At 49.1% G+C, this 19,282-nt stretch overlaps 1 protein-coding gene across 1 annotated transcript in view; it reads right to left on the reverse strand.

The window, feature by feature from the left end:
• Positions 1–17,101, reverse strand: part of PRDM1 (PR/SET domain 1) — a 34,513-nt gene extending 17,412 nt beyond the window's left edge. The window contains exons 1-3 of the mRNA XM_029595336.1: positions 16,710–17,101; positions 15,019–15,252; positions 2,014–2,133 (exon numbers count right to left, since the gene is read on the reverse strand). Coding sequence (XP_029451196.1) covers positions 2,014–2,133; positions 15,019–15,252; positions 16,710–16,754 — 399 coding nt within the window. The 5' untranslated portion in view covers positions 16,755–17,101. The remainder of the gene's footprint in view (positions 1–2,013; positions 2,134–15,018; positions 15,253–16,709) is intronic.
• Between the last annotated feature and the right edge of the window lie 2,181 nt (positions 17,102–19,282).

The raw sequence follows: 19,282 nt of genomic DNA on the forward strand, positions 1-19,282 counted from the left end.
AGTATCTCCATTCTGAGGGGAAAAAACGACCCTGATCCGAGTTCTGATTGTGAACAAAAGGCCTTCACAGGGGGAATGAGAAGCGAGCGTCGGGTGCCTGCCCAGAGGTGGACCAGCAGTGTGGAAAGAAGAAAAGGAGAAAAAAAAAAAAAGGTGAGAGAGCTGCTCCAAATGAGAATGAGAGAGAGGAGAAAGATTCAAGCATTGGTAGAATCAGGTACCAGAAAGGATCCTTGGGAGTCAGGAGTCCGTACACCCCAGGAAAAGGCGTGAGGAGATCCCAGGAGTAAGAATTAGCAACCCCCTTGTGAAATCTGCGCCTGCTTTTGTAATTTAAATACCGAAAGGCAACACCCAATTGCCACTGTCTCATCTGAATTCTTTTAGTTAAGACTTACTTTTTGGAAAACCACTCTCTCGTATCAAGAGTCTCCTTGGTGCTGCAGCACCAAAACGCGTTGGGCCCTGAAGGTAATCCTTCTCCCCCCCCCACTGGAGGATCAGGATTAATCCCTGTAATCTAGTGCGGCCCCTCCCCCCAATCCTGGCAGCTTAAAATTGTACCAGGAAGGGGGCTACCCATATTTGCTTTGTTTCCGCTCAGGTTTAGCAGGAAAATCCTAATTTCAAGAGTCTCTCTCGAAAGGGAGGCCAAACCAAGAGGCAACATGATATTTATTTTTGGATTGCACACAAACATTCCCAAAATGAGTGAACATCCAAGACTGTCTGGAGGGAAACTAGAGTAGTAACTACAGTCCCAAGATGGATGGAAGAAAATCTATTTCTATTCCCCTTCAGGGATCAGATTAATCCTGCAAACAAATCTACAAAGAAAAAAAAAAAACAAAACAAGCAGACTTCCTGCCAGAGGATGGCAGAATATTTCCATTTTACCACTGCCTGCACCCCGAGTGAAGAAATCGCTGGACTAGCGGAGATGTCAGAGGGGCAGAAGAACAACCCAGAAAGAAAGAGAAGTGCCACACCCAGACGCTCGATAACAAGACGAGCCACGATTAGCCGCCAAGCGTCATGCTACGGCGAGGCAGAGAAAAGGAAAAAAAAAAAAAAAAGAGACTGGCAAGAGGAATGTGCAGGGAAGGATTAAGTATTAAAACCTCACTATCATTCCTCCTCGGCAGCAAGAACTGCCTCCAGTTTGGCCAAAACAGTCTTCAACTTCCTCCGAAAATACTCTAGGGCTTTCAAGGGGAGATTAATGCACCTCCCTGTTTTCCTCAGCCCCTTCACCAAATCCCCCCCTCTTAAGGGATTTCCACGCTTAACATGCGCAGTCTTGCTCTGGGACTTGCTCTTATAAAAATGGTCCCAGAATGACAACACTGGGATCCGAAGGCCTCCGCTTATCCCCAGGACGGATAAAGCAAGGGGCAGCGGTGCTGCAAGATTCACCCCCTGCTGCCCTGGCAATGAGCCTCGGCTTTGCTACGGGGAGGCCACCGCTCCAATGCCGGTTCTGACTTTGGCCTCATTCTTGAGATAGCCAGCAGCACAGTGACCCATTAGTGTCAGAAAGGTCATGCTGGAGACACCTGTCTGCTGGAAACTAGGAAGAGATCCTCCGGACGTTCCACACAGTCATTGCCAGACTTTAACCAATGACCTAAAGATGAAAGACCTGGTAAATCTGTGCCAGTCCACTAAGCCATCTAAATCCCTCTCGTGCTCCCATCATAGGAGCATTTGACACAAAAAATGAAAAAGATAAAATAAGACCCTCGAATTTTCAGAACTTTGCACTGCGTCTTCCTTTGCATCACTCTGGGAAGAGAGTTTCCTTTTACAATGACTTGTGGAAATCGGAGCCCGAGCCCACATGCAAAAATGTATAGCCCCCCTCCCCATCTACAAGGACATGGCGATGTGCCGAGGTGACAGAGAGGGCTCTCTGTATATGGCATGCAACAAACGTTTACCCCCAGTGCTTCCCAGCCCTCTTCCCCTGTACTCAGAGGCACTGCAACCTGCAGAAGACTTTTTCCTACTCACCCGCCAAAAATATTTTCGGTTTGCATTTTTGGGAACGGTCTCTTCCGTGTAGATCTCGCCTACCAAGGGCCCAAACCGTGTCCCTTTGGGGATGTATTCGTTGCTTAGCACGCCGATCACCTACAAAAGAAGAGAGAGAAGAGGTGAGCTGTGCACGGGAAGGGCAGTTGCTTCCTTCAGTCCTTGGGGAAAATCTGCTTTGGTCAGGCAGCAAGAGCTTAAGGGGGCAGCACAGGAGCTTGGGGCAAGCTGGCTCCCCTCCTCCCCCGTTTGCAGGTGCATGAAAGAACGACATGAAAGGATCAGATTTTAGTGGATGAAGATGCATTTGTTTTTTTCTATCGCCCCCCCATGTAGATTTCTCCAGTACAAGCATTTCTGGAAAAAAAAAATTTAAATTAAGATTTGGCTCTTATTCTGGGAAGGGTGGTTGCCTTGTTAGTCTGCTTGGCTATCTGGAAAGAGAGGTCAAACCAGCTGCAGGCAATACACAGAGGCCCTAGTTTCCTGGAATGGCTTAGGGGTAGATTCTGCGGCAAGGTTTCTGAAATTCTGCAGCATATTTGCATATCAAATCATGCATGAATGGCCAATTTATTTTGTAGTTTCCTTTTTTTTGGGGGGGGGATGGGTATGATAAAAGGGATGGTGGTGATTAGTGTAGGAAAAGGCAGCAGCCCTGTGATGGGGCATGGAATCGAGAGAGAAAAATTCAGAGAAGACACAAAGGAACGACAACCCACGTGTTAATGCCCCAAGGAAGAGCGCTGTGCCCACAACTTATCAAGCTCTACATGACATGAACATCAGTTTCTTCCATTGAGCAGCTGCTTACACCAAAAACAAACATTGGAAGTAAATTTCCAGAAGGCAGGAAGAGTAAACAGAGTCGCTAAAAGTATCTGGGTCTGGGAAATGAGCTTCTTTGAGTTAGGAGGGATAAAAACAGTTAACCAGCCAGTCAAGAATTACATCCAGGCAGGGAAGGAACGGAGAACCACAAAGCAGCATTATGTTACAAGAAAACCCTGGAGTCTGTGGCTATTGCCCCAGCACACGTGGGAACACGCATGCCAAGGGAACCCCATTCTCTCCAACGTTCACCGCAAGGTGCAGGATTAGACTTCTGAAAAAGGGACAGCCATGAGTACAGTGAAGCAGAGCGTTTACAACATAGAGACCTGCAGGGTGCCTCTTCAGTCATTAGACTCAGCTTTTCATTCCAAGTCTTAGATAAGACGACCTGGTACGGCTGGATCAATGCCAGCCTCAATAACGTCTTGATAAATGGAAGCTATTACTTTGCTTTTATAATTTTTTTTTTTTTCAGACTACAAGTTCCATTAAATTTATTTTCCTGCAGGGGGGGGTCCAGCCACCAGCTAAGCGTTAGGGCATTGTTAATCCACTGATTAAGCAAAACCCTTCTGCAGCCCCCCTATCAGGTAACTAAATTTCTCAGAGGGGTTAATAGCGAATGAGCAGACTTGCCAAATATATCTTGAAAGTCAGCTACTTCCAATATTATAAAGGTTTGTCAAACAGAGATTGCAGGATTGTTCCACAGTAATAGCTAGTGAAGTCTGCCCCTTGTAATGGCAAACTGTTAAAAGAATGGGAAATAGCTTAATTTGAGGTAAAGAAGGCAGCCTCAAGAGACTTCCAATGACAAAAACAGAATCAGGACTCACAGATGAGCCTCACTACCCAATAATGCAATGTAAGGATTAGGCAATGCATGACCCCCCTCTATTGCTGAGGAAGCTATAGTGTACAGAGTTTAATCCGTGCGGTTCTTGAAATACTGAATGCGGAAAGGTGCAAACAAACAGGGCAGTTTCATTTATATGCAATCAATAGAGGACACAGATATTGCACCAGACAAATCATTCTTAAATCACAGTATAATTCCTCTAAAATATATCCCAAGAGTTTCCCATAAAATGGATAGCCATACATCTAAAACCCGAGGTTACCGGCTTAAGTCTTGAAAGGCAAGGAGGAATAGGGAATTTGCTACTTGGAAAGGCTCCACCTTAAGATAATTAACTATCAGGCCGATTCAGCACCCATTTGGCCACGCGGTTTCGACACGCGTCTATTACCCCTTATACTTGAAAATGCACATCCAAACTCGTGAAAACTAATGTTAAATGCATGTTGATGCGCCTATTAGTCGCCCAGGATACTGAAAATAAAATACTCTCAGAAATTAATGCCTGCCCTTACCAGAGACAGTACCAGATAAGTGTACAGAAAAAGCAGAAAACTGCTTTTCTGTACACCCTCCAATTTAATCATAGCGACATTAAGTCGGAGGCCCCAAAAATAAATTTTAAAAACGTCTTAAAAAAAAAAAAATCTGCCTGCTGGTCGGCAGGTTACAAAAATGGATGCTCAACTTTGCCGGCGTCCGTTTTCCGAACCCATAGCTGTCAGCGGGTTTGACAACGGATGCTGATAAAATTAAGCGTCGGTTGTCAGACCCGCTGACAGCCTCCTTATTAGTGCGGGCCCTAATTTAAATAGAGAATCGCGTGCCCAGGAAAGTGGCCTGGGCGTGCGTCGGGAGAGCGGGCGCTCACCACGGAGCGCCGGATCTCCCGCGGGTTTTTTTTTTTTGACTAGGCCTACATATAACCTGACTGAACTATAGTCTTTTAGGATCTCAAAGACAGATAAAGCTGAAGTTTGAGGAGATGGGAGGAAAAGGGCTCTATTAGCATAAAAGTTTCTAATTGATTGTACAAAGGACTCAAGGGACACCCCAGCCTTGTTCCTCCTAGTCTTAGGAACCGTTGGAGAAAAAAAACACAAAACCTTAATCCAGCCAACAAATTCAGGAGAAAATGGACTTTTTTTTTTGCAGAACTAATATGGACAAATGCTTTTTCATCAACATCAAGAGAGCTTTTACTCATTTGCCCAGAGACAACAGGCATCTGCAGCAGAAATCTATCCATTGCAAAAAAAAAAAAAAAAGGCCCAGCTTGATCAGCAGCTAATAAAGATTAAGTTTATAGTCTCGTGTCGCAATCGTAAATCTTTTGCAAGCATTTAGGTTTTCTTGTTTTATGTATTATGATCTAAAAGGCAACCTGAGGAAGCCAAACCGACCGGACTGGTACAGAAGACCCTGCGTGCTTTGCCTAGATCTGAAAAGGCTGCCTCTCAGGGTGGGCGGAGGGCGTTCTAGCGACCCTATTTACAGCGCTTAAAAACCACACGCTTTCTACCCAGGGAAATGGCCTTGAAATCTGTCTTCCCTGTAACGTAAACCGGAGAGGGAGAACCATTCAGGGCCACTTTTTATATAACTGCTTACTAATAGTTCCCTCAAAAGCTGACTCATGCTCTTCCCTAAACAAGGTGGGGGGGGAAACCAGAAATGAAAAAGGAAGTTCCAGCCCCGAGATCTTGCAGAAACAAAACATCCTTCCTTCCCCCTACAGCGAAAAAAATAATAAACTCACACACCGATCAAAGACCGAAAGGAATCGCGGCAGGGAGGTGAGGGCAGGAAGAACAGAGGAGCGCGGTCTCCACGCAGCCTCCTCGGGGGGGGGGGGGGGGGGGGGGGGGGGGGGGGGGATCTCAGGTGCTTATCTTTTACCAGTCACAGAGGTGAAGAAAGAAGAAGAAAAAAAAAAAGCAATGAAAGAACCTCAGTCATTTGGATTCCTGCGCAAGTTCACCACGAGTTCCCATATATTTCTCCACTGCCCGAACTTCCTAAACAAGACAAGCAAAAAAAACAAAACAAAACCCTTGCATTTTGGCAGTAACAAACCCCCCCCCCCCTCGGTTTAGGATCAACTCTCTCCTTCACTAGCACTGAAGTTCTGCTGAAAAGGCTTGGAAATTAAGAACTTGGGGTTTCCGCTTCTCTCTCTCGCTCAGCTCACTTTGGAACCGGTGCTGGGCTGCTGGTGCCTGCCATGAGCCCGAGCTCTCAGCCTGGTCAGGACAGCAGATCCCACTTCCAGAGCCCTCCAAATCAGGCCAGACCACGAGGCCCCTCTTGAAGCCTCACGTGTTTTGAACGCTATCTTCGCGGTATCCCCGGCTTCAGCTAGGCCGGGGCGGGGGTCACGACTTCTTATAACTGATTGGCAGAAGCAGGACCTAGTGCACGACGCGCTCCGTGCAGAGTTTAATTCTGCTGGTCTTGAGCAGGCAAACTGAAGATTTCTTTGGCACACACTCCAGGAAAGGAAAAAAAAAAAAAAAAAAAAGTGTAAGGATTTGCTCCTTCCACTTTATTTTCAGTGAAACCCCACAATTTGTATGTCATTTTGGTGATTCTGATTTTGTAAATCCTGTCTTACCGCTATAAACTTGTGCAACCTTTCAGGCTTTTTCTATTCTTTAACCGGCGCTCACGACAGTGGGACTTTTCCCAATTCTCCTACCGTTCTTCCATATCATCTCTCTCTCTGCATGGTCTGGTTAACCGACAAGACCAACGCCCTGCACAATGGCTTAGGGGGGTTGCTGTTCACTTTTTTGGAACCCTGAAGCAGTTATCAGGGATACAGGAAAGAAGGTCTTCACCGAAGCTTTAAGCAAACGTCCTGCTCGCATGATGGCCCCATCATGATTTCCACTGGTCTGGCTTAATACGTTTGCGACTTAGCTTTCAAGAGCTAGGCTTCCTTCATCAGTTCAGTGCAAGACGAGCCGAGGATGACGTTTCCCTGTCTTAAGTTCATTCTGCCTTGACCTGCTGAAGGGCGCAGAGCTCTCAAAAAGCTAGTCACAAATATACTAAGCTAGCCCAATAAAAAGGTAATCGACAATTTGTTTGGGGAGTGCTGTTTCTACATATTCTGAGAAGCTAAACGTTATGTTGACAAATTAGTGACATAGTAAAGCATACACCTACCTAGCTCTCTCCCAGCCATTTGAAATGGGAGCTTTAAGTAATGGTAAAGCAGTAACCTCGGAGGGCCACAGGCTGCTTTCTCCAGTACTGTCTTGTAGCAACATGTTAAAGCACCTTCTCACCAGGCAAGAAATCCAGTTTTGCCAAATGCTCGCAGCATTCAGGCCCTGTGCCTGAATGCTGCGAGCATTTTGCAAAGCAGCGTCTCGCGCCCGGAGCAGGGCGTGAGACGCTGCTTCCAGAAGGACAGCACTCACCCCTCCCCCCTCCCCTTTTCCCTGCATGAAATCGCAGCCTGGCTGCACGCTTCCTACCCCAGGCCCGTTGCAGCTAGATGCGCACTTCTGTAGAGAGCTACTGCAGGCAGGGCTTTCCAGCCAAATCTTCCCGTTTCTCCTACGCTGGCCTCCCGCGGCCGCACGCTTCCGAGGGATCGCGAGGTCTCTGCAGGTTGCCCGCGCCTAAGTCGGCTCCTCTGACCGGGCACGGCTGCGAGTTGCTGATCCCAGCACTCATGAGTGCGCGCAGCAGATTTTTGTTTTCTTTTTTTTTTGTGCTATGGAAAGTTTTGCTATGTCAAGGGTACCATAACCAGCTGACAAACACTTTATGCTCGATTTCCTCCTTTGACTGGCAATTTTTTTTTTTTTTTTTAAATCTTAGAGACCACAGATCAGGAAGTAATTCATATCATTCAAAAGAACGGGCCTGTGATGAACTTTAAGACAAAAACACTGCAGGCTGGGGTTTGGGGTTTTCACATTCTGTGCGTCTCCTGTTTGACTGAAGTGGTTCTCGGGGGACTCAGACACATCTGAATTTTCTGTCACTTCTGAAAAAGGAACATTTCATGCCTCCATGTTTGCTAGCACTCCTGCTCCTGACCCGCAGTAGCACAAGAGCTTCTGGGTTAAAAAACTCTACTTCCATTCCCTCTCATCTTACTGGCGGGGTCTGAACGTCTCTCCTCTCCCCTTTGCGCTATGGTTTTAACGGCAGACAAAAAAAAAAACCAACTCAGCACTGCCTCACACCAGAAAATTTGCTGCCAACTGGACACCAGGAAAGCGCAGTAAGTGTATATTCTGCCCACATTACCCACAGGCTTTGCAAAAGCAGTGCCATTTAACACTCTGTAGGTGCCCCCATGTCAGTCCTGCCTTTCTGTGATATTCACCAGCGACAGGAGGAGGATGGGCCACCTGAGTTGTCCGACCCAGCCCCATCAGTGGAATAAAATCACCGAGAAAGAGCTAGCAGACCCTCGGCCACAGAAACTCCATGAATTCCCCCGGCAGTGAGCAAGTCACTTGATCCCCTACCCTCCATGCATGCTATAAATACCATATCCGTCCCCTACCCCCTTCCCATCCCCGCAGCCGCCACTGGTCAACTCAAAAAACAAACAAAAAAAAAAAAAAGTCACGGCATTTCTGGAGCCATTTGAAAAACTGATCGTGCCCCAAAATTTGAGATCCGGACATAACAGTGCTGATCTGCAAAGCCGCACACGCTGATGATGATGCGAGGGGCGGGTGGGGAGAGCTGCAGGGTCAGGAAGTAAAATCCCTGCCCGCCGAGCGGACTGCAGCTTGCGGGCAACGCCGGGTCCTTTCCTACTTTACGCTGTGAGGCGGCTCAGTGCTCCAGCGACTTGTTGCATCTGCGCATGAGCAAAAAACGCGAAAGGAAAAAAAAATAAATAAAGGGAGCTTCCAGAAAAGGTTTTCCTGCACCGCAGCACAAGGTGCCATGCACTCGATGGGCCAGTCTCATTTCTGGGCTCCCGTTTTTCACAGCTTGAAGGTGAGGAGCTGAGAAAGCCCAGGTGCAGCTCTGCCCCCTCCTTCCTCTACCATCCTCATTCGCATCCCCTCTTCCCCGCCCCCCCCCCCCCCCTTTTGCCCTTTCACAGAAAAAGGTCCCATGCGCAGCCGGGCACAGAGCTCCTCTTGCACGTTTCGACCGCCACGGCTCTGGCTTTTATTTTATTCTCTTCCCTGTCTTATCCCCCCGCCCCCCCCAAGCTCATGCATCTACAAAAGCATTGCGGACTGGAAAAAAAACCAAACTAAAACGTTATCCCAAAAACGTCCTGCTGCAGCGGCTGCTTGCAGGGCCTGCGGGTAAACGTCAGCTTGAAAAAGGTGATCCACCATCAGTTTTCTTATTTACTCTGTTAACTTTTCCCCTCGGTCATACGAAGTACGCGCGCCGCAGTTAGCAGAAAGAGGCGCACCTGGGAAGGTTTATGCGGTACGCGACATCCCCTGCCCTCCGATATTACCTGGGAACTGCTACTGGAGCTATGGGAAGTGAGTAACATCATGGAAACGGGCAACAGACACCTCTGGTTATTTATGCTCCAAGTCCCTGCGCTGTCCCACCCCCAAATGCATAAAATTAGTTTAGCATGCAAGGGGGGAAAGTGATCCAGAAAAAAAAAAAAAAAAAGTGTGTATGTGGGGGTGGGGGACCGGGGGGAGGAAGAAGGAGAAAACTGTGGATCGGTGTAAAACTTAGGAAGCGGCTTTAAGATATTTGTCCACAAGGTGTCCCAAAGCACTAACAAGTAGTCTTCACGGACAGTAAGTCGCACCAGGCTTCCCAGTCTTCTTAAGGAAGGCAAAAGAAGTGCCTGCGCAGAACGGCAAAGACGGGTTAAGAAAAGGCAGGGCTGCTCGGTCCCGCGGCGTTGTTGATGAGAATCAGCACAGCTGCAGCGGCGTTTCAGGAAAGCAATCCTGGAGACTCTCCGAGGCCCTCACCCTGCCACGAGAGAGAGAGAGGGAGAGAGTCTGCCCAAATTCTTTTCGCTGCCGCGCCACAGACTCCCCCCCAGCTCATCTCAGACTCTCCCTTCACAAGCAGGGACCCTAAGCTGCTCCCCTCCCTCCCCCAACCCCACCGGACAGCATGACATGGAGCATGCATGCATATTTCTAAGTATTAAAGCCGGAGCATAGCTCAGACAGTTCCCCTGCTGGACCGGGCTCTGGCAGCATGCGACAGACGGAGCAGCGGCTGCTCTGCAAGGAGAATCCGGACACGGCCGGGACAGGCGGAATCTCTCTTGCCTTTTGGAGGCCAGGCGGGAAACTCTTGAGGCCCTGATCCAGCCCCCCTGCTCTTGGCCAAGGAGAATGCGGCAGGACTGTGAGAAGCAGCAGCAGCAGACGTGGGGCCACGGAAGCCCCTTCCGAGTCAGCTGCAGCTCAAATGGCATTTAAAAAAAGCAGGTCCAGGATAAGAACCACCTGCTCCTGGAACTGACCAGGGTGCTAACAAGACCATTGCCGGGGGCATGGGAGGAGGGAGCAACACTTTTGTGCTTGCCTCCCAGACTCCCGGAGCCCTGCCACGAGGGGTCTCGAATGGGCCTGCACGGACCTTCAGGTTGAAACTGATGCGCCCCTGTCAGCAGCCTAGGCCGCACGTGCTCAAGCCAAGAAACCATGAGAGAGGCAGAGGATGCAACCGGTCTAGCTCTCTAGAAGAAATGCATCAGGAGGAGGAGGAGAAAGAACACTATCGACACGAGATATAAGGCAAGGTAGAAGGGGGGAGAGAGGAAAATATTTCAAGTATTAACTGGATGGGTTTATTTGAAATCAAAGCTGAGCCCAGTGGAATATGCTAAACCCGAGCTCCAGAGAGAGTCTGGAATACATTCTGGACACAGTGTGATGTGGTAGCTTTAAAACTAAAGGCCCTGCTTTGATTTCAATCCCCTCCATGCACCGAGTGGCTTCTGGCAAGTCGCTTGCAAGAAGTTTAGATCATTAAGCAGGGCCCCCCCACATTGCAGCCATGGAAATTACAACAAAACCTACCTTCCCCCCCTGGAACAGTGGCCAAGCTGCCCCTCCCACGCTATCTGCCCATGCTGCGTGCCTCCACTCTGCAGTCACTGCTACCCTCCCTGTCCCCTGCTGCGGGTATTCTCTAACCCACACTCCTCCCCCCTCCAGCAGCTACCCAAGCTCGCTCCCTTCTCCTGTGTGTCTGCGGCACCACGCGTGAGCTGCTCGCGTGTCTCCTTAAGTCCAAGGGGCTTTAAAGATGCAGGCATGCGAGTGGCCTTCAGAGCACAGGATATTGTGTCATTCAGGTGAGGAATGTGGGAAATATAAATGATTTGAGCATAGAAGAGCAGTGACGTTCTGTGCCTTTTTGTTTGGGCAAAAGTTATAGAATTACAGAATTAGCAATGATTTATTTTATTTTACCATATGCCAGCTAGGGGTCAGAAACATGGGTCAGACTCTATACTTACATAGATCTAATTTTGCTTAAAAGGTTACTGCCTATGCTGTGGTGCCACTGGGTGCAGGGGGATACCCTTTGTGTCCATCCCCCCCCCCCCCCCCGAAAATCTATTGGAAAAAGTGAGTTGAAAAAGGATTTGGGGTTTCTCCGGCTGCTGATAACACTTTGACTTCAAATGAGAAAGGCCCAGAAGTGTTGCGTACAGTCTACTGCACAAGAGTGAGACATGGCTGACCTACACCCAACGTCTAGCTAAGCAAACTAAAAAAAAGAGTTTAAGAGCGAGCTGCCACGGACCCCGAAAATCCCATCAAGGACAAAACAAGCAAGCAGGTTACCCCGGGAGCGCGAGCTCCCCAACCTCCAACTCAGTGAACAGTCAGAGGCACCCAGAAGAGTTTTATCCAAAAAGAGAAGAAGAGGCTGAAGCGTTAAGAGCAGTTGGTACGAAGAGACAACAGTCACAGAATTGAGCTGCCTCCTGCTGGTGAGCGAGCTGCACAAGAACATTTGTCCTAAGAACTGCATTCTTAGGACAACACTTTCTGCCCTTTCGTTGCATCCGTTACAGTAAAAAAACAAAACAAAAAAACAATCCAAGGAACAAAGAAAACCAAGGGGGAGATTTTCAAAGGTTGATTTTTTTTTTTTTTATGGGGACGATGCGCAAAGTAAAGCAGAGTGCGATTTTAAAGCCTAAACTTGCAGCTCGGGCTAACTGCGGGCGTGACATACAGACCTCTGTCCCATCGACCCCCTGGGTCTGCATCATTTGGCGCACACACCCCTCCCCCTCCGGTAAATCTCAGAATCAGGCTACTGTCATTACCGGAGGAAGGCCAGGTGTTATTTTAAATTTTACCGCATTTGCTAATCACATTTCCAAAAAGCTCCTAGCGATGTACGGACTTGGGAGCAAAATACAAAAAACAATCTAAACAAGCCATTATTGCAGTCAAACACCTTCATGTTAAAGAAAAACACATTTAGAAGAAAATCCCCTATCACACCTAAAAACTTCGTTTCCTCCTTCACAAGCCCCTTTCCCTGTTTCAATTATCCCTTTTCCTTCGAAGCCACGGATAACGTAATAAAATGCCATAGCAGCCCTCAGCGACAAAATAAAGCTCACATAGCTTAGTCCTTCCCCAAAGCTGCATCTCCAGCTAGCCCAACGCTCGGCCAAGCAGCCAGGTTTTTAAGCTTCCCTGCGGGAGCCCAATTTTTTATCGGTAGGCTATTCCACAACGATGAAAGACCTTTCCCATTTCCGTTTCTCGTACACCGCTACCTGCCAGCCCTCTTTGCGAGAGGGAATCGATGAGTCTCCGTCTGACGCGTACAAATTACGGGCCGGAACATAAAGCAGGCGTTTTTCTCTACTAAATAACTAATCGGGGCCCAAACCAGCCCTCACTTTAAAAGCTTAATATCAATCAGCAATTTAAATTTACTGCGCTATTCCAGTGGCATCCTTTTCAGCAAGTGGAGGGGGAACGGAACAACACATGCTCACTGTAAGCAAGACACCTTGCCCGCCCCCCGTGACCTCGGCGCTGTAACCTTTTGGAGAACCACTTGAGGAAGACCCACCAATAGCAAAACTGCAGAAGGGCCAGCCTTGCACTCATCGAGGACCGGAGTACTGGAGAGAAATAAGTTCTCAACTGGCAGGCCATCCAAAAGAAAAAAAGGCCAAAAGTAGTCCTAACCAACATTGAAATCTGAACCTCAAGAAACAAGCTGAAAGCGAGCCAGATACGAAGGTTTCTCACAGAGACTGCCACAACAGTACACGTTCCCCCTGTATCCTCCTCTTCATATCCACATCCAGCTCTCTCTCTTGCCCACCCACAAAGCTGCTGTTTTGCTAACATTTAATTGAGTTTTTGGCCACTGAGCCATTTTATTACTGCCTCTAGTCCCTCAGTAAAATCTCCTTAACTAATTCGGTTCTTCCCGCTTAACTGAAGAAATCGGGACGCTGTCCACAAAGAAATCTTTCACTCCCGCTGCCCCGATGAACCCGCAAAGTGGAGACAATGTAGATATTAAATAAACACAACAGCCTGGAGTGAGGAAACCCGGTCTCCAAAAAAATTGCCCTCTCTCTAAAGATTTGTTGTGAATGTCCTTGCGGAAAGGGAGGTAACCTGCTCTCCACACCTTCCCACCACTCTTAAAACTGGTCTACTATCCAAGCGTGACTGACCTTATCAAAAGTGACAGCAAGGTCCAGAAAAAAAACCACAACAATATCATCTCTTGCATCCTGGCGAGGCAGCAGCACTATGCCCACCCTGCACTGAAGCTGGTTTGCATCCACGCTCATCAAGGTGCCTGGAGCCTGCAGTACTTACTGCCTGGCTCCTAAAAAAAAAAAAAAAAAAAAAAATCACAGGGCTGCTACGATGGCTTAAGTTAACCAACACCCTCAACTGCAAAACACTGACCACTGCTCATGGCAAGTAATCTGTTCCTGAATCTGATTACTTTTAGACTGCTTTCAGGCTAAATCTTCCTGAAGTGTAAACAGAAGAGTGCAATGGCTTTAAGCTGCCAGCATCACACTGGACCCTATTAAGGCACAGAATGGGAAAACATCTCTGTGAATAATATACTGTGCCTAAGGGGCTAGTCTCTTAAGCAGGTGAACAGAAGAGACATCATTCGGTCAAAATGGAGATAAACTAAGTAGTAATTGGAGAATGTTCTCATACATATGTATATTTAATACTAAATGAATGTAAAAATAGCCTTCTGTAACCCAATTCTTAGAATGTAATCCAGCTTACAAGTTGTTATGTACTTTAATAAGCCAGTAAAAATATGCTCACACCTCTCCTGGAAGAGAAAACTTTTGAGGAGAACCAATGGTTAGTTACTGCCAGAAACTGAAAACTGGCCCCTAGCCAGGGCTCTCCCTGTGTCTGACTAACCTGCCTCACACCTACAATAATAAAATTACTACTAATAATAACTCTACTAGAATACTTTCTATCTATGCAAATGCATTTCTGAATTTCCTCCTTACTTAAGGCTATAGGAAGAGGAGAGGTTGGATTCACTGCATTAACATGAAGTCCGTAAGTAGCAGTGCAGGGCAGACAGCTCCTGGAATGCTGTCCCTAGCATTATTTACATACCTGATCTTCACCTAGCCAGGGTGGCTAAATATAATCAGAAAATTTGTGGGCGGCTACCTCACAACTCCTCCAGTCTCACCTTTCAGCTCTCCAGAAGTAGAGAGAGAGACAAAAAAAAACAAAACAAAAAACCATGCAGCCACCACAGGGGTGCAATCTCCTGGGGGGATGAGCCTCTGCTCCAGAGATATCCAGGAGAACGACCATAGGAAAGGGAACACAGTAACCTAATAATGACGGCAGAAAAGGACCAGATGGCCCATTCAGTCCGATTATGGTAGTATCTGCCCGGCCCTGCAGGTTATCCCCATTTTTCCTCTCAAGGGTAGTAACTACCCCCTGGTGCAACTTACCCCCGCGGTTTTTTTTTTTTTTTACTTACAAACGTGCTCCCCCCCCCCCAAAAAAAAAAAGATGGAATGATCATAACTAGTTAGGATCACAGCAAAACAAGAAAAAACGAGTCCCTAAAAAAATTAAAAAAAAAAACAAACCCCCAACACAAAACGCAAGCTTCTGCTTTGAACCCGAGACAGGAATGAAAGTTAGAGAAAGCACCTGTGTTTAAGGAGCGGCCGCGGTTCTTCCTCCCCGATTTGCTGATTGCTACAAAAGCTTCCCCCCCCCTCCCCCCTCGCCGTAGGTTAGGACCCGAAGCAACGGCGAATGCAAGCGGCCGCGAGCCGGGGGCCCCCGGGCACTCACCTCCTTGCCGTCGGGCCCATACTTGAAGCTCAGGTTGCGGGGCAGAGACGCCTCGGCCTGGGTGAGGGCTCCCCGCTCGGCGCCCGCGTCCCACGCGTGATCCTTCACGATGTAGGTGCAGCGCGCCTCGAAGTCCGCCTCCGCCCACAGGGTCAAGTCCGCCTCGTCCATGGCCATCCTCATGGTCCTGCCCCCGGCCGGGGCGATCGCCGTCACTGCGCCCGAGCTGGCAGCCTGGGGACCCCCAGCCAAGGAAGAGAGAGAGAGAGAGAGGAGGAAAAAAATAATAAAAAAAATAAGGCACACGCACACACAGAGTAAATCCTAGGTGCAGGGAGAGCCTGCGGTTTTGCAGTTGGTGGCATTTGATGAAAACAAGATCGCCGGCACAAGTTCCACAATGGCCCCAATAGCAACAAGAAAAAAAAAATAATAATAAGTCAAGCACCGATCCAAGGGGGGAAAGGTAAGTGCAGAGATTCTAGGCGGCCCATCTTCCCCTCCCCCCCCCCCCCCCCCCCGGCTCACCAAAGCTCTTTGCCCAGTAGCCCGGGGTCATGGCCGCCAGCCCATTTGTGGAAAAGCTGCCTCCGGAAAATTTTTTTTTTTTTTTAAAGTAGTAACAAACAAGGAGAGGAAGAGGAAGGAGCTGCCGTCCGCGTCTGAATGGGGCTAAAAATGGAGCTTGTTGCGTGCCGGAACTCTTCCCGGGGGGGGGGGGGGGGTCTGAACTTTCCCAGCGCACAAACAAGGTGCTGCATCCTGCCCGTCCTCGGCACAGCTCCCTGCCAAGAGCCGGGGGTCATCGGCCACCCAAACCCCGGCAGCTGTCAAGCCAGAGAGCGACTGCTCGTCCCGAGCCTGCGGACAACTCAGCTCGGAGAGCATCCTCCGGAAAAATCCCAACACTCCTTCTGTTTGCTTGCTTGCTTTAGAGAGGAACTATTTGTAATTGTTTGGAGTTTTTGCGCATTTTTGCAAGTAAAATCCCTCTCCAAAAAAAATAAAATTCTTTAGCCCAGACACTTCCTAACCGGACATACCGAGCCTCATTCCTTTTAACTTTGGGTGTTTTTTCCTTCTCTATCGGAAATAAAAAAAAATGACAAAGCCGATCTCAGAGTATAAGTTGTATTGAAAGTTTAAGCACAGAAAGACTGTAACTTCTCTCCCTAAAAAGCAAAAGCGACTGGAGAAACTCCCCTCGATAAGAGGGAAGCAGAAACTCGCAAACTGCAGTTCTTGAGTAAACATCGCCGCATACAAAACAGAAGCAGAACTAAAAATCACCGGTCCGGAAGGTACCCCGACCTTTCCAGCCTCTCCCCCCCAGCATGGCAGGAGCTCTTTGCCTCGCCTGAACTCACACTCACCAAAGAATTCGGCACAGTCTACAATATTTACGCAGGTAGTTTCTACAAATACACATAAGGAGGAAGAGGAAAAATCCCAAATAGCGAAACTTCAAAGAACTGACAAAAAAAAAAGAGAAAAACCCCAGCGCGGAAAGAGTTAAGGATTCAGGTTTGCGCTCTCCTACCGAAAGCATCACAGACGAGTAAAAGGACAAACTTTTACTTGCTCGGCGAAAGACGTTTTTTGTTTTTTTTTTAAATTGATATTTAAAGAACTCCGAAAAAAAAAAAAAGGGGCCCCGGATTTTTAAACCCTAAAGAAACTGAGCGGCTTACCGAGGGGGTGCCCGGAGGGTATTCCAGAGAGACCAAGTCTAACATTGGAAGCGGCTTGGTAGGGGCGCCCGATCACTGCCCTGCTGCTGCACTGCCGGGCTGAGCACCGCCGCGGCGCTTTCGCTCTCTCTCTTTCCCTCCCTGTTCCTATTATTAGCCATCCTCCTCCTCGTCTGATTCACAGCCCGGGCTGCCCAGGAAGAGAGAGAGCCGGGGCGGAGCTCTCTACCTGTGCCGACTCGCCAAAAAAAAAAAAAAAAGAGGGGGGAGGCAACCTAACGTCCCCCCCACACCCCCACCCCCTGCCTAAAATAGTTTCTCTGCGCTTGCCACACGTGGATCGGTCACTTTTATTACTCCTGTCCTCGGGTGCCCAGGAAGAACGGCGAGGACTGCTCACAACTTCCTTAGGATGGGGACCGTGAGCTCTGAGATTGCCCACCTAAAACCTTTACGCTTCTTCTGGTCTAATTCGTCGATCACCTTGCTTTCTTGTGTGATTTTCCCCGGTGCTCGTCTCTTATTCGGACCGTGGGGGTTACCTCCCCCCCCCCTCCCGCATTTTACTGTTGTCCCCAGCCCGAGGTCGCTTTGTCTTTTGACTGCCTTAATACTGGAGAGCACCGAGGGGGTGGGTGGGGGGAGGGTCCCGGCGCAGGTCTCAGTACAGCAGCGGCCCCCACTTCCTGAACCCTGCAATGTGGGAATCATCCAGGAGAAGTCAACCCCTCTTATTTACTTCCCAGAAATATAATAAGTATAGCAAAAGGGCGATCTTAATAATTGGCTTTCTTCTCTCTGCCCACGCCACTGTATTTGGTCCCCCGGCAACTTTTAAACATGCACAGGTGGAAAACATCTGACTACAGAAATCGTTCATAACCACCATTCTCTCTCTCTCTCTCTCCCCCCCCCCCAAAAAAAAAAAATCATACACACACACTGTTTTACGACTTAAAACGAGCAAATTGATCCAAGTTTATGTTTTTAACCATCTCACAAATTTGAGCAGCTGGCCAATTTTTTTTTGAAAATGGGAATAGCGCGCAGGAAATAAAAGAAATCATTACAACTCGCGATTTTTGTTCACAGAGGGGCCCGATCCAGTCCTTGTGGGGCTCCGCATACAAGCCGTCTCCTTTTGCCATAAGTCACTGCTTGTTTACAGACACTTTCTTTAAAGTTGGGATTTCTACGTGCCCGACGATAATAACCTGGACTCTAAAGCTTTGTATTTGCTGCAGGAATTAAAAAGTCAATGGGGGGGGGGGGGGGGGAGAGATTCTTATCTTCTCCCGGAGATCTGCATTCACTGTGACAGGAGAAGTCCTACCCCACTGGCCTTTTGGCTAGGAACTGCGAGGTGGCCTTTTGCCCGAGATGGAGAACCTGGGGAATGGGGGGGCAGGGTTGGGCTAGGACCATCCCCGAAGCAAAAGGCTTAAACCTTCTGTTAAAATAAAAATTGTCCTTCGCTGTCGGCCTGGGAAGAACGCGTGGGCGGGCTGAGCCGCACTCCAGGCTGAGCGTTTAGCCCCGGTGATTTCGGGGACGACGCAACCGCTAGGTTTCACTTTCACACCCTGCACCCCCCCTATCACCCATGTTTCGGGAATGGGGCAGCGAGCAGCAGGCCCGGAAGCGGCGGCCAATCGCTCCCCTCTCTACCGCCCTCCATCCGGCGCACAGGCTGCAGCTCTGCCTCTCCCCCCCCAATAATAAATCCCTCTCTGGGACGGAGCCTCGCCGAAGCGCTCCCGGTGTCCCGGAGCAGCGCTGCAGAGGTGAAAAAAAAACTTTAGCCCGAGAAAAAAAAAAAAAAAAAGAGAGAGAGAGAGAAACAACGCACGTCTCCGAAGTGGCAAGAAAGGGAGGGCTGACAGTGGGGCTTAGTGAAGCGGCGCCGAGTCCCACGGGAGAAATAGCGAAAGAAACTACCTCCCCCCCCAGCCACACACCTCCCTGCGGGAGGGGGGCAGGATCTAGCGGCTGCAGCCATGGGCCACGGGGAGGATGGCAATTGTTAGTTCGGGGGTGGGTGGGTGGGTGGGCGCGCTCCCCCCCCGCCGCCCTCCTTAGCCCTGACCGTGTGCCTGCGGGCACCTTCACCCTCTCTCTCTCCCGGCACAGTTTGCAAAAGGTGTCCCCCCCTCGAGAAATGGGAAAGGAACTGCTGTCAGGAGCCCTCAAGCGGCGACCGAATTCCGGAAAAGGAGATGGGTAGGGGGCGGCGGCCGGACACTCCCCCCCTCCCCCTCACACACACTCTCACTCACTCACACACTCTCTCTCACACACACACACTCTCACTCACTCACGCTGCCTTGCAGAAGTCATGGCTCGGAGCTTTCTCTCCTAACTAAGGCTTTCCCCTCCGGTACCGCCCGCATCGGCAGCGCTCACTCTCTCTCGCCTCTGATCGTGGCAGGGATTCCCGGCCCCTCCTGCCCCACGGGAGTGCTAGCGGCGATCCAGCGGGTGCGCATTTCTATTTTTTTAAACGAATTGCATTTTACAATCGCATGCGCGGCGAAGATGACGGCGGCGGCGGCTTGGTGTGCGCCGCACGAGCG

Source organism: Rhinatrema bivittatum, chromosome 3 (genome assembly GCF_901001135.1).
Source record: "Rhinatrema bivittatum chromosome 3, aRhiBiv1.1, whole genome shotgun sequence".
Classification (NCBI taxonomy): domain Eukaryota; kingdom Metazoa; phylum Chordata; class Amphibia; order Gymnophiona; family Rhinatrematidae; genus Rhinatrema; species Rhinatrema bivittatum.